Below are 15,508 nucleotides of genomic sequence, written 5' to 3'. Positions count from 1 at the left end.
TATTAGCCAAACAGGGTTAGCGCCTTATTAATTATCCAAATTCTTTATTAGCTAGAGTTTTAAAAGCAAAATACTATCCACAATCAAGTTTTTTAAATGCAGAGTTAATAAATTTACCTTCACTTACCTGGAAGAGTATTTGGGAAGCAAAGGGACTTTTCAAAAAAGGATGTAATGGAGAGTGGGCAGAGGGGACAAAATTTCTATCTGGGAAGATAGCTGGATATAGGGGATCGATACAGTTGACGGACATAACAGATCAAATAATGGGCAATTACAGTTAGTCTTGGATCTTATTGATACTACAAACAGAAAATGGAGGATAGCTTTGATTAATAGTACATTTCAAGCGAAAATTGCTCAGAAAATTCTACAGGTCCCTCTTGCAGAGACTGATCACGAGGATACTCAAGTTTGGAAAGGAGAATTATCTGGCGAGTATTCAGTACACAGGGCCTATAAATTATTACAATATGCTATTTCGAATCCTAGTAATTATTTATTACAGACCGAAACTAAAGAATTTTACAGGAAATTATGGAGCCTACAGCTACCTTCAAAAATCACAATCACTATTTGGCGAATTTCCTAGGATTTTATTCCTAATCTTGCTATTCTTAGGTACAGAAAAGCCATTTCACACGATAAATGTCCCCGTTGCTGTTCCTGGGCAAAAGACAGCCTTCATATCTTCCATGGATGTCCTACAACAATAGAAGTTTGGCAGTTTTTACATTTATCCTGGGTCATGAATAATATGAATTAAAGTCTATGGGAGTGGCTAACCTAGGTACTCAAGAGAGGTAACAACGCTCAATGCCGACTCTTCTGTTATGCTTTATGGTTAATATGGTTTTCCAGAAATCAGTTCATGCATGAGGGAAAAAATACAACAGGAAGAGTTTTAACACAAAATGTACATAGGCATATGGCAAAATATGAAGGAGTGAAAGTAATGAATATCCCTGTTAATATGAACAGAAATTACAAAATCCAGAAGGACATATCGAGAGTAACGATCCAATTCGATGCAACATTTGATAGTAGAAACTTCAAATTAGCGATAGGTTTGGTGGGTTGGGATTTGAGGGGGGAACTACTGGTTTTAAAGATGATCATTCACAACAATATTTCCTCCCCATTTGCAGCAGAAGCGTATGCATATTTAGAAGGCACAAAGTTAGGGATCTCACTTATGAGGGACTCAAAAATAATAAAAATGCCAAATGACTTTAACAAATAAATTAGTGATTGGAGCTATTATCAGAGACATTCAGAATAAGAAACCTTGTTTTCAAGATATTATCTTTCAGCATATTCACACATCAGGGAACTTGCAAGCACATAGACTAGCAAAAGACGCTCTTGATAGAGGAGAAACCTTTTACTTGATGGGAGAAGAGTTGAATCGCCATATTTTCGCTTCGAAGAGAAGATGGCCAATAAATCCAGACTGATGGAGCGTTTGAGGGAAATGATTTCAAAAGAAGATAGAAAGTAAAGTCTTATCCTCGGAAACTGCTATCGTCAGAATGGATTGGATTTTGAAATGACAAATCGAGAAAATTAACGGTATCCAGCCGTTTGATCTGACTGGGGTAGATATTTAGGTTCCTTTTTCTTCCTTTTCATTTATTGCTTTTCGTTTCCATTAAGTTACATTTTAATTGCTGGTTAGGCGGTATTCACTATCAACATTATAGTGAGGCCGAATTTGCTTTTAGTTTTTGATGTAACAGGTCTGGGTCCAATGGTCTGTTGGGCCTCCAATTGTTTTCTTTTATTTTTTTCCAATAAAATACCCGGACATTTTATAATAAAAAAAACACATATTTTAATTTCTTTCATCAAAAGAAATGAATTAACTTAAAACGGATTTCGTCTAATTATTTACAAACAAAATTTAAAATCCAAATGTCAAATACTTGTTGATTAAGCCTGATTACCAGTCCATGAACATTGAACACCGATAAGAATGCCATTAAAATACTTTTAAAATGTAATTAAACTATTACTTGAAATAAGTATTTCATATTAATTAAATAAATAATTACATCATATATTAATCATTAATTTGAATTAATCATTTTTACTAAATCGGCTGACATTTACCATGAATTTGAATTTGACTCTGTTGAAATATATTTTTTTCTTTTATTTAAAAATTAAAGAGAGATTATAAATAGATTTAAAAAAGGGTATAAAATTATTTTGAGATAGAAGCTTTCCAATTGTTAACACTAAATTTTTTTTTGTTAAATTTAGTGGTGTGATATTTTGAAATTAAAAAAAAAAATCGCAAGGTAACAATATAACTAAAAAAAATTACATGATAAATCTGAATTTAACAAATAATTTTATCATTGTTAACAATTAGACCTAAATTTTAAAATCTGAAAAAGAAAAAAAACTAAATTTCAAATTTAAGAAAAGTACATGAACTTATGACATATTTTAACTTATGCTTCAAGCTCCAGAACATGCGGAGTTAGAGTTTGTTTAAAGTTCCATATCATTGCTGGCATTCAAGCTCAATTATTTGTGCTTTGATTCTTACATTGAGAATTTACAATCCTAATAAAAGAATACAAAATATATATTTTGAAAATAAAAACCTAAATTTGGTTGGGGAGTTATTTGAGTGAAGCATTAGAATACTCAAATTCCTTAAACTCAACTCTACAAGGGCTAACCAAACCAAAATAGCTTGTGTGTAATCATATTTTCTATTTTCATACTCTGTTAAATACACAACAGGTCCAAATAACAATCATTTACAACCATTTAAGGTAAGCCAAAACAAAATCTTTGTTGCTGTACAGGGATAAGATAATACTACTAAGGCAGCCTAAAAAACTCGTATACTAAATTAACCATATGTTAGAACCCAATGCCAAATGCAATTATCTATTACCTTATTTCATCATTTTGCAATATGCCTAGGTCGAATCCTAAGGACGGATCAATCCGTCTTATGCTATGTGCAGGCTCGTGTTACGATCCTAAACTGCACAGTTAAGGGACATGTGAACTTCTGTAAACTCACTCTTAAGTTGACTCCATCTCGGAGAAGGTAATGTTGAAATTTAAAACGCCACAGGAAAATGTGTGAAGGTCTTACCATGGCTCAGAGTTATTGCCAAGATAATTTCTGACATACCATGGCCGGGTCCAACCTCCCTCCATTGCAATGAGATTGAGACGAACAATCAATTTCTTCACAGTATCTTCTTCTAGGTTGCTAACTGGATCTGTTGACGGATTTTGTGCGGAAGAACTCTGAAAATAGTTCACTAAACATGTTTGTCCCAATTCTTAAAGACAGAGTTCGAAGTTGCATATTAAGGTGTACCATGAAACTTACCTTCATGTCTTGATACAATTTGAGAAATTTCAGAGCCTGCTCGTACAATCCACAATGATAGAGGAGAATGCTATAATCTCTCATTTCCTTCGGATCGGTTCTTAGAAGAATAAGGCGTTCACATGCTGGAAATATGGTAACAATTTCATCATAATAGAAGTACATAAACCTTGACATTACATCAAAATGCATTAAGCCATACAACTTCATGAGCAAAACGAAGACGAAATTTTACCTAAAGCAGGTTTGAGAAAGGAAATTCAAAAGCGGAGAAAAAGGATAATGAACTTAATCGCTGAAACCAAAAGCTTTGAACTGACACGAAAAAGAAGGAAGACCAAATGCTAAAACTGGAAATAGTGCAAATAATTTTCTGAACCCTTTCTGTTGCAAGGAATGAGAATGAGAGAAGGAATGCACAATAATAAATTTCAATTATCTTTACATTTATTGATCTTGATATGTGATAGCTAAAATAAAAAAGAATTTACTCATGCAACACCATCTAATCATACCAGATAAAGCACGCCTCATATCCCCAAAATGAACACTGGTCCAGACACCCCGATCTAGCCTATGTTGAGCAGCCTTTGCAGATGCAAGCCGATAGCCACTGTATGAAATAAATGTGAAATCATAACCTAGAACTCCAAAATAACATCTAAATACAGAAAGAATTGAAATATAGATAAAATACCTATCTTCAAAGCCATTAAATTTATCTATACAGTTAGCAGCATTTGCGGCCCTTAAGAATAAACTATCAGCAGCACCACGTTGAAATGGCCAGAAAGCATCCTTTAAATTTCTTAAAATCTGCAATCATGAAACTATCTGAGCAGAGAACAGATAACAAAAACCAAAGGTAAAAGATTACAAAATGAGGAGAAAATGCAATATCCATAACAGAAATAGATTAAATAAAAAGGTCAAAGTTTGAATGTATTGAAGATAAATCTCCCACAAATACCCAAAAAAAGAAAAAGATTAGCTTACCCGTACAAGGGATGTCATGTTGGAACTTTTCATATAGATTAAAAACAAAGTGTATACCAAATTTGCATGCCAGTTAAGACCTTAGTTAAATAGATGTTGAAATCTCAAAATCCCACCTTTAGCTTCATATGAAACACAGGGGAAGAGACTTGCAAAAGAGAAAGGAGAGAATTAATTAAATAGTTTGCAATCATTTAACATTTTGGTTTCTTTGGTTCTTTGTAATGTAGGAAGCTGATATATATTTTTTCTACTTACGTTCCTTCTGTCTGTGTCTGATTATTTGATATCAATTAAGAAAACTGAAAAAGCACAAGACAAAGATATAATAAAAACTTATTGGAAAAATAAATAACTAGAATTTGTTTTCTTTTCTCATTTCAGCCAGGATTTAATATTAAAATAGTAAGAAGTAAAGAACATAAAAAGTTCACGAGTATAAAAGTCACCTCCTCCAATAGCATTTGTACGGTCATTATGTGTGGCTGATCAGACTCTTTGCTCTTTTGCTTATCATAGGCTCTAGGAAGACCATGAGGATCATGTGGAAAAAAAATCTCAACATCGAAATCCAGAAGGCCCCACAAGCGAAGCATTTTCAGAATCTCTGAATGTATCAGTGAAAGCATTACAGCAGAACCCGAACGATGTGTCAAAACCTGCTCAAACATAAGATTATTTAACAAAACAAACACTACAAAATGGTACACCCTTCTGAAAAGAGTATAGAGTCATACACTAGAAGGCAAATTTCATACCGAGTGAAGATCAAGGGCTTGTGGCTCTGCTTGATTATTGGCAGTAGATCTTCGGAAGCCCTTAGAAGAAGTGAATGGATTGACCAATTAGAAAAAGAAAAAAGATTAAGTAAACAGTTAAGCAACCAAGTTACTGAAGTTCAAAGAATTTGATCAATTAGTAACTAAAGGAGACAAAATGTTTCATCTCATATATACAACCAGTGAAGCACAGAGAGGCTACGTCATTATGACACATTCTGCAAATCTGAGATTTAATGAAGAAGAAAATTCATTACATAAATTTTGCATAATTCCTTGAACTTAAAAGAGTAAAAATTAGATAGTACCTTTTTGACATATAGATATTTTTCTATGCTCTCCAAAAAATTCTGCCTTGAGGACCTACATACTGAGTTATAGTGGGAGCAGTAGCCCATTGAGAGATCATCCAATCTTTCGAGGAATGCATCCACCGGCAGAGGAACGGAAGACTGTGACATGAGAGAATCATCCTCTGCTGCTATATAAAGAGATGTTCTCCCCAGAACAACACATCTATTTATGCAGATACTTGTTTCTCTCTCTATATCAGATAACTTTTGAATCTGCGAAACAAAACTCTTCCTCGCCTCCTGTTCAAAAATCAATTAAAAAAAAAAACAATGTTAGATTAACATATGACTAAAATTCTCATCGCACTTAAGCTCTCAATTATTATTTGATTTTTTGGTAAAAAATCCCATTGGACTCGAATATAAAACCAGGACATACTTTCGAAGTACCATCCTCCCCAAGATAAAAAATTAATTTGAATCGAAAGTGTTGTAGTGCATCTTTCAGACCTGTATTTAAAACCACTACAAACGTTCCAAAACGATTTTATTTTATTTTGCACGCTTTTTTCTCTTTACTTAAACAAAATTAAATTGAACAAACTAAAACTTGAGTAATTGAATTTTAAACCAAACATATATAGGTCACCAAGCACAAAAATCGCCATAAGTACATCAATTCCTGACAGATAACATAATTATTTATAACTGAAAAAAAAATGGTATCATACCAAAATAATCCATAAAAAAGGATCAAATAGCCATAATTGAAATTCTTCAATCGTACTAAGGAGGCTCAATTCACATAAAAATCTCTCCAAATTTAGAATTAAAGAACACAATTCGATTAAGATTTATCAGGAAAAAGAACAGGAAATTTCCATCATAGTCATGGACACTAACTCGAATCATATCATGTTTCCAAACTGAAAGTAAAAGATTCGAGCAAAATTGCTATAATTAGACACTCTTCACAATTAAGACCAAAAAAGAAGGAAACTCATATCCTAAAACTGAAAAAAAAAATCAAAGATCATGTAAGAACAGAGAAAGAGAGAGAGAGAGTAGTAGTAGTTACTCTAGCATGAGAGGCATCGATTCCAGTAGATTCGAGAGCATCATGCAAGGCGAAGCTGAGATCGGGGAACGATGCCGGTTGAGGGGATCCGCCACTGCACACCACACGGTAACACGGCGGAGAAGACGGAGTAAGGGAAGGAGTTGACGGGAATTTGGAGAATTTAGAAGGAGAAGGCTTAGGAATCCAATATAGAAACGATGAAGAAGCGACAAGTACTGAAGAAGCTGAACTCATCGCTGCTTCTTTAAAGGAAAACTTTCAATGTTCCTTTTTTTTCCCTTCTATTTTCCTTTTTCAACTACAAGTTATGATACAGTGAGTATCTAAGTGCATTTATTTACATATCTATCTTAACGATAGAATGACCGAATGATCCAACGGCCAAAATATCTAATGGATGAAATGAGATTTATTTTTGCTTTAATTTTGATTACGACATTTCGATTTTTAAATGACTTGATAAGAGGGCGAAAATGAAAAAAAAATTACGTTTCTAAATTATTAATAATTTTACGTTTTAGTCAATTAATTTAAAAAATTTATAAAATAATCACTAAATTATTTAAAAATTTTTATTTAAGTCACTATACTGTTAAGTTGTTTTTTTAAAATTTAGCTAGTGAACTCTAAATGACAATTGGTATGGTGGATTAATATTTATCAACGAATAAAAGAACATATTTAAATTTAAGTCGGTTTGACGGCCAGTATTGGAGATAAAAAAAGCCATTTAAATTTTGGTTCGTAAATTTGTGATGTTCAAATTTATTTTATGAAAAAAATTGAACTATAGAAGAGAAAAGAAATGAGAACTTTTGATTGGTATAAAATGTGTGAACAAAAAGGGCCATAAAACAACGATTTTAACAATCTAATGATTTAAATAATTTTTTTAATAATTTAATAACTATTTTATAACTTTTTAAAGTTGAGTGACTAAAATATAAATTTTTTAATAGTTTAACGACTTTAGGTATAGTTTAACCATGTGTTGTCAAATTAACTTTTCCACTGTGGCCATGTGAAAAACAGATTGTGGACTATCACAATTCACACATCCAATCGTTTAAGGGAAAATATGCGGTGAATTTTGTGTTAAAAGTGATAATAAGTGTTTTATCATGTATTAAAAATAAATATTTGACTCATTATTAAGAGAATTAAGTATAAAGTAATTTTAAAATTAATAATTAGTATTTATCCTTTTAAACGAGCTTGTAAATTGCGAAAAACTAATAAACCAATATATAAAATTAAATACATGATTAATTTTTTAATATGTGAAATTAAAAAATATATTATTAATGTAATAAATATTAATCCATAATTTAAATATTTTAGACAAAACTAATAAAAAAAGAGCAACCTTATTTTTTTTAAAAGAGTTATAAAGATATTTTGAACTTCAACCACAAAAACAAAGACATGTTGAGGCACATTTATAAGATCCAACTTTACTAAACAGCTATGTTTTACACGGCAGCGCCGATTCCTTTGGATACCGTGTCGGCAACCGTCCATCATGTGTCCTATTGGGCAACGTCAGAATTGACCTTATAGCCTATTGGTATATTCAAGGGTAGTGGCAAAACTATTTGTTTCCGAACCGCATACATATGTCTGAATGGTTTGCTGCGTGAAGTTCAACATTTCTATGAACAAATGAGCTAGCAGCCACCGGATCCAATCTTGATTCTCCATGTAACTCGTCATGTCCGTTGCCATTGTAAATCTTCCCCCATCATGTCAGAGCATAGCATATTTTAACAGTTTTTAACCGTTAAGATGTCACTGTTATCATGCATCCATATATACCTGTACATCCTCAATCCATGGCAAAGCAGCACTTGGAGACCGTGTACTACTCCAATTAATGAGGCAATTATAGTAATTTTTTTTTCAAAATTAGGGTGTCTACTATCGATAATAGTGTCTAATTCTCTTGTCGTAGATGCTCTCCAAAGAGGTAAAATAGTTGGCCATGAAATGAACTCCATTCCTATAGGTGGGGATCGAACCCCCAACTTTATAATTAAGAGATAAGGTGAGCAGTCACCACACCATACATCATGTACTTTAATAAGCTAGACCATTCAATAATTTAAGAGGCACAAACTGTTACAAGTAGAAGATATTTCAAAAGAACTTATTTCATGTCAATTAAATAAATTTTTAGCCTTTTACTTTATAAATTATAATACTATATAGGTGATACGAGTAGCCCGGTCCAATTAAAATGTCATGATAGAGATGAGCTTAGTTTCCCTCAAGGCCCAATCATGAGATCTAAATTCAGGCAGTTCAAGTCAAAACTCAACTTATTCGTTCAAGACTTTATCACAAAAAAAAATCGTAAAGAAGAGTTGAAACTTCAAGATGATAGATTTTGGAGTTTAATATGGAGCGAGGATAAATTAGAAAGGGCTAATATTGTTCGTGGCCTTAAAATTCCAATCTATGATGACAAGCTCATGTGGAAGATGTTAACAAGTCTAGACGTTGCATTTCAAGGACCTCAATCAAACCCACACGCCTAGCCATGTGACAAATAGTCAACTTGCGTGCATTTTTGGAAGGGATCTAGGCATTTCTAGATCCATATGTCCTCCTATTGATAGAATATATATCTCTTAACTTTGCAATTCACTTTGAATCACTCAATTTCGAGTTTGGGAGCTCAAGTTATGATAGTTTTAGTGAAGATTGTGCGAGCATAATTTCTGGATCAAATTATGACAGGAATTACGAGTTTTGGGCTTTTAATTCGAGTTTAAATCATATTGGGTTTGGATTTTAGGCTTAATTTTATTATATATGAGACAAATATTATAAGAGTTTTATGTTAATAAGAAAGTTTTGTTTAAGATTACTTCTTGTTTTTAATTAAAGTTTTAGTATACTTTAGAGTTTTATTTGGATGTACTTAGCTAGCCTATATAAAGGCTCCTTCATTTTTTTTAAGGAGACAACTGTTTTCATTAATAAAGTTTTCAACTCTGGGAGTTTGTTTCTTGTGCAAAATTTCTTTCTTGTGATTTTAGAAGTGTTTTCTTCTTGATTTTCTTCAAGGAGTCATGAGAATTCATTCTTTACCCTTCAATTTGCCAATGATGATTTCTTGGAGGGTTGATTAGAGTCATTAATTGAGTTTGTTGGGATTTATATCTCAAAGGGTTTAATCGGACATTTATCCTTCTATCCATCATATACATCGGTTTATCGTTCCATCTTCCACTTTATTTTAATCTATATTTTCACTATTTAGTTATTATTTTGAATATTTATCCTTTATTTTTTTTTGTTAAGTTTTATTATTTTTCTTATTTCCTTTGTTATTTTCTAAATTTATTTGGTTTATTCCTTTTGGGTTATATCCAAATCTTTCGAGTCAATCAACTTGAATGTGATCCTTGATCCGCTTCCTCCGCTCTAATTCCTTATCATTTGGTATCAATCATTAAAGGATAAGTTATGTTCTACGATAGTTCTTAAATTACTTGATTTTTCTAATACTTTTGAACTTGAATATGATGCTTCAAGTATTGGAATTAATGCCATGTTGATGCAAGATAAGAGGCCAATCTCATATTCTAGTGAAAAACTGAATGGGGCACAATTAAATTACTCAACTTACGACAAAGAGTTGCTTGCATTAGTTCAAGCTCTATATGTTTGACAATATTACTTGCTACCAAATGAGTTCGTTATCCATACGGATCATGAATCCCTAAAATGGTTAAAAGGACAAGGTAAATTGAGCAAAAGACACACTTAATAGGTAGAATTCATAGAGACATTCCCATATGCAATTAAATACAAAGCAGGTAGAGAAAATGCAGTTTCTGATGTCTTATCTCATAGATATTCTTTTATAACTACATTAAATGTCGAAGTCGTAAGGTTTGAACATATAAATGATTTATACTTAAATAATGCTAATTTTGCAAATTTTTTTTTCTAATTGTGAGCATGGCGCCTTTAACAAGTTTTATCTTGTAGATGGGTTTCTTTTTTGCATAAACTGGTTATGTGTTCCACAATATTCCATGAGAGAGTTATTAATTCGTAAGGCATATAGTGGAAGCTTAATGTGACACTTTGGTGTTGCCAAAATACTAGATATTCTACAAGAACATTTTTATTGGGCCGCACATAAAGAAGGACGTTGAAAATGTATGTTCTAAATGTATTGCTTGTAAACAACTAAAATCTAAGGTAATGCTTTATGGACTTTATACTCCTTTGCCGATTCCTCCTTTGCCGATTCCTTCTTTGCCATGGGTAGACTTATCCATGGATTTCATTCTTAGTTTGTCATGAACTAAAAAGGGTTGAGATAATATCTTTATTGCTGTTGATAGGTTTTCAAAGATGGCTCACTTCATTCCTTGTTACAAAATGGATGATGTTACACATATGACTAACTTATTCTTTACATAGGTGGTGCGCCTATGGGATACCTCGCACCATTGTATCTGATAGAGATGTAAAGTTCTTAAGCCATTTTTGGAAAGTGTTGTGGGGTAAGTTTGATCCTAAATTATTATATTTTACTACATGTCACCCCAAATCGATGGACAAACTGAGGTATTCAATCAAGTTTTAGGTGGTACTTTAGTACGAGTTATTGTGGGTAAGAACCTTAAAAATTGGGAAGAATGTTCGCCATTTGTTGAATTTTCATATAATCAATCTATTCACTCTACTATTGGTTATTCCCCATTTGAACTTGTTAATGGTTTTAACCCTTTAACTGTACTTGATCTTGTGCCATTGCCTGTAGATTTAAGGATGAATCTTTTTGTGGAAGGGGGGATTGATACGAGCAGCCCGATCCGATTGAAAGGCTATAATAGAGAGGGACTTAGTTTCCCTTAAAGCCCAATCACGATATCCAATTCCAAGCAGTTAAAGTCAAAACTCAACTTATTCGTTCAAGACTTTTTCACAAAAAAAATTGTAAAGAAGAGTTGAAGCTTCAAGACGATGGATTTTGGAGTTCAATATGGAGCGAGGATGAATTAGAAAGGACCAATGTTGTTCGTAGGCCTAAAATCCCAATCTATGATGACAAGCTCATGTGGAAGATGTTAACAAGTCTAGACGTTGTGCTTCAAAGGACCCCAATCAAACCCACACGCCTAATCATGTGACAAATAGTCAACTTGCAGTGCATTTTTGAAAGGGATCCAGGTAGTTCTAGATCCATATATCTCCTATTGATCGAATATCTATCTCTTAACTTCGCAATTCACTTTGAATCACTCAAATTTGAGTTCCGGAGCTCAATTATTATCGTTTTAGTGAAGACTGCACGAGCAAAATTTCTGGACGGAATTATGACGGGAATTATGAGTTTTGGGCTTTTAATTCGAGTTTAAATCATATTGGGTTTTGATTTTAGACTTAATTTTTATTATATATGAGCCAAATATTATATTTATCAGATCTTATTATGTTATTATTACTATTTTTTATAATTATTAAATATTTTAAGTTATTTAGGAGTTTTATGTTAACAAGAAAGTTTTGTTTAAAACTACTTATTGTTTAGATTAATTAGAGTTTTAGTATACTTTAGAGTTTTATTTGAATGTACTTAGCTAGCTTATATAAAGGCTTCTTCATTTTTAATTATGGAGAAAATTATTTTCATTAATAAATTTTTCAACTATGGGAGTTTGTTTCTTGTGCAAGATTTCTTTCTTGTGATTTTTAGAAGTACTTTTCTTCTCGATTTTCTTCAAGGAGTCATGGGAATTCATTTCTTCAAGGAGCCGTGGGAATTCATTCTTCACCCTTCAATTTGCCAAGGATTATTTCTTGGAGGATCGATTAGAACCATTAATTGAGTTTGTTGGGATTTATATCTCAAAGGGTTTAATTGGACATTGATCATTCTATCCATCATATCCATCAGTTTATCGTTCCATCTTCCACTTTACTTTAATCTATATTTTCACTATTTAATTATTATTTTAAATATTTATCATTTATTTTTTTGTTAAATTTTATTATTTTTCTTATTTCCTTTGTTATTTTCTAAATTTATTTAGTTTATTCCTTTCAGGTCATATTTAAATCTTTCTTTTTGAGTCGAATAACTTGAATACGATCCTTGATCCTCTTCCTCTGCTCCAATTCCCTATCAATGGGTCTTGTAAGAGTAAAATGAAAGGATAAGCTTAATATCATCATTGATTGTTTTTTTAGTATCACAACTTAACATCATAGTATTCTTTGGCCTAAACCCTCTTCATATTACCTTAATACGTATTGTATCGTTTTTTTTCTCTACCATTTGCTTGCCCAAAAAGCAAATTATCATCAATGAAGAACAAATGCATGATTCTAGGTCCATTTTGTTTTAACTTCCCATTGTTACCAACTTTTCCCATCCCTTTTGACCTCGCTACTACTGGTACAAAACTTGTCATAGCTATCATAGTTATACCGATCTTTCCTATCGAATCTCTTTCTCTTAACTACATGTTGCCGTATATTGTTTAGCTCTTCAATTTGAACAGGTTTTAGCAAATAATCACAAGCTCCATTAGTAATTCCATGGAAATTCAACACCATTCCTTTCATCCGAACTACCCTCTCATTCTTTATCAACAACCATAAAATAATTATAAAAAGATGAAAAAAAATCTTAAAATACCATGTACTTTGGAGGATAGAGGAATGTTGATTTACTCTACATTAGCATTGGGCACATGCTTAGTTTAAACCAAGTACATATGCTTGTAAAATATCATTATAAAAGAAAAAATTGACAAACTAAAAGTTAAAGGGACCTAGATGTATATCTTCTTATTCTTTTCATTCTTTTATTAATACTAATTTTTAATCCCTTATATGTGATTTAATATATTGTAAATTTTAAATTTATTACTTTATTTAATTAATGCAAAAAAAGATAAAAATAAATAAGGTTAAGAGAAGTACCCCAAAAAAAAAAACAGTTACAATGCTATACTGCAACTATATGTAAATTTATAATCCATGTTGACCATATATAGTTCAAAATTGATGGACATTTGATTACATCATAGGATTAAGAAAGTTTCATATTGATTTTTAAATAGAAGTAAACACACAAGTATCCATTAGCTTTATTTTTTTTTCTGCACATAAGAACTAATCATCTTTCTTAACCTTTGTTCTTCCAAACTTTTCTTCTTTCCAACTAAAATTTATTAATGTTAAAACCTTGTGGTGGTGGAATATTTCAAGGCTCTAATACTTTTTGCTGCTGAAAAAATGGTAAAGATTGTTAGTGATTTTTGGAAAACATGTGCTCTGGTAGAAAAAGGTATGGATGGCATAGTAGTTTGCGAGCATTCTACCTTTTGTTTGTATCAATAGTAAAGCATTCCCTCAAGAAACTCTTTCCTAGCTTCGACATGTCTTCCAGGGTGTTGGGTGATTCTCCCCTCAATAGTTTGTCTCTTAAATCATCTCGATCATAAGTGTCCCATGCCAGTCTCTCCGTAATCATTTCAACCATGATGCAACCCAAGGATCATATTTCCAATGAACCACTAACTTCCCCGACAATCGGTTCAGGAGACATGTGATACCTTGTACCTCGAAACGTAAACCTTGTATCTTTTACCCCTTGTTGTTTAGCTAACTTGAAATCAACAATCTTTAGAGTAGGTAAACCGGTACCATGTTAATGAGGGAAAGCTAGAATATTACTTGGTTTTAAACCCTTTCAATATCATCTGGGTATAACAGTTAACATCCCTTTCTAGGCTTTTATCAGTATACTTGTTCATCATGTCTAACAAACTACCTCTTAGAGCATATTCAATGAACATATTGTAAACCTCTCCTCGTCCTTGCTCAATAGTCATAAAAACACCATAGCATTGAATAATATTGGGGCAATAGAAAAACTTTAGAAGGATTTCTTTTTCCATACGTAGAAAAGAAGAGTATTCTTTGTTGGCAGACTTTATGACATAAATCTGATTATAAACAATAGTTATGGTTTTCACTAAATGCACTACTCTATAAGAACCCTTTCCAAGAACCTTGATCTTCAGTACTGTAACCGCCATTCTTTTTTCTTAAAGCCAATTAGGATTTAGAATCTTAAGAGTTATGTAGTTCGATTTATATATATATATACACACAAGAATTAATGTAGATAGTTTTTCCAATTCCATTTGTAAAGGGATTACTAATCGATAAAGCAATAGTTTCATTAAATTATTTGTTTAGTGTATATTAACATTTGTAGTTTTCTTAAAATGAAAGAATTGGGTAGATAAGGTGCTTGTATTAATGTTTTATCATATACAGTAGATAAAAGATATTATTAAATGGTGAGATAAGATATCATTAGAGTAGATAGTTTTCAATTCCATTTGGAAAAGAATTACTTATCAATTTTTATATTTGTTTAGTGTATATAAATTATTTTTAGTAAGTGTTAGAGTTAGAGATAGAGTTTCTTTCCATTTGGAATAGGATATTGTTACTTATAAGGTGGTTTAAATTTTTTTATTATATTATAATGTAATTAAGTTTATGGTAAAATTATGCTTAGTTTTTCTTAAAAATTTAATTTTTTAAACTCTAAAAATAAAATGGAAGTGGAGGTAGATTAACATCCAAGTGATACTGCTATTCTTTTTTCCTCGTGCTCTTGCAATTTCAACCGCAATTACCTTGGAAGGAGAGATGTCTACAATGCAGTGTGTTTGAGAGCTGATCTTGGTGAATTTCTTCTTAATCCTTTGTTGTTGTTTGTATTGTAAAAAGGTGAATACATAAATATTGTTTATTACCAATGGAAAAAACCATTATTTCTCCATATCATCGACCATGGCTGAAGCTTTGCTTATATATATATATCTTAATCATATATATAATCGCTAAGAATAAATTAATATTATCTTAAGTATATTTTAAAGTTTTATTTGTCTATCCTCTTTGCTTAAATATATATGAAACATATTAATTTTTATATAAACTTTAC

At 31.8% G+C, this 15,508-nt stretch overlaps 1 protein-coding gene across 1 annotated transcript; it reads right to left on the bottom strand.

Annotated features, from left to right (window-relative positions):
* Window positions 1-323: 323 nt before the first annotated feature.
* LOC107896390 (uncharacterized) lies at window positions 324-6,870 on the bottom strand. The gene is made up of 9 exons (XM_016821557.2): window positions 6,511-6,870; window positions 5,448-5,732; window positions 5,119-5,178; window positions 4,810-5,019; window positions 4,062-4,180; window positions 3,880-3,977; window positions 3,365-3,489; window positions 787-3,279; window positions 324-704 (listed from the first exon to the last, which is right to left on the bottom strand). Exons 1-8 carry the CDS (start codon window positions 6,745-6,747, stop codon window positions 3,118-3,120), a joined length of 1,296 nt encoding a protein of 431 aa, XP_016677046.1. The 5' UTR covers window positions 6,748-6,870; the 3' UTR covers window positions 324-704; window positions 787-3,117.
* Between the last annotated feature and the right edge of the window lie 8,638 nt (window positions 6,871-15,508).

Source organism: Gossypium hirsutum, chromosome A10 (genome assembly GCF_007990345.1).
Source record: "Gossypium hirsutum isolate 1008001.06 chromosome A10, Gossypium_hirsutum_v2.1, whole genome shotgun sequence".
NCBI lineage: Eukaryota > Viridiplantae > Streptophyta > Magnoliopsida > Malvales > Malvaceae > Gossypium > Gossypium hirsutum.
The sequence above is the reverse complement of the archived record's forward strand: the minus strand, read 5'-3'. Positions and strand labels throughout refer to the sequence as shown.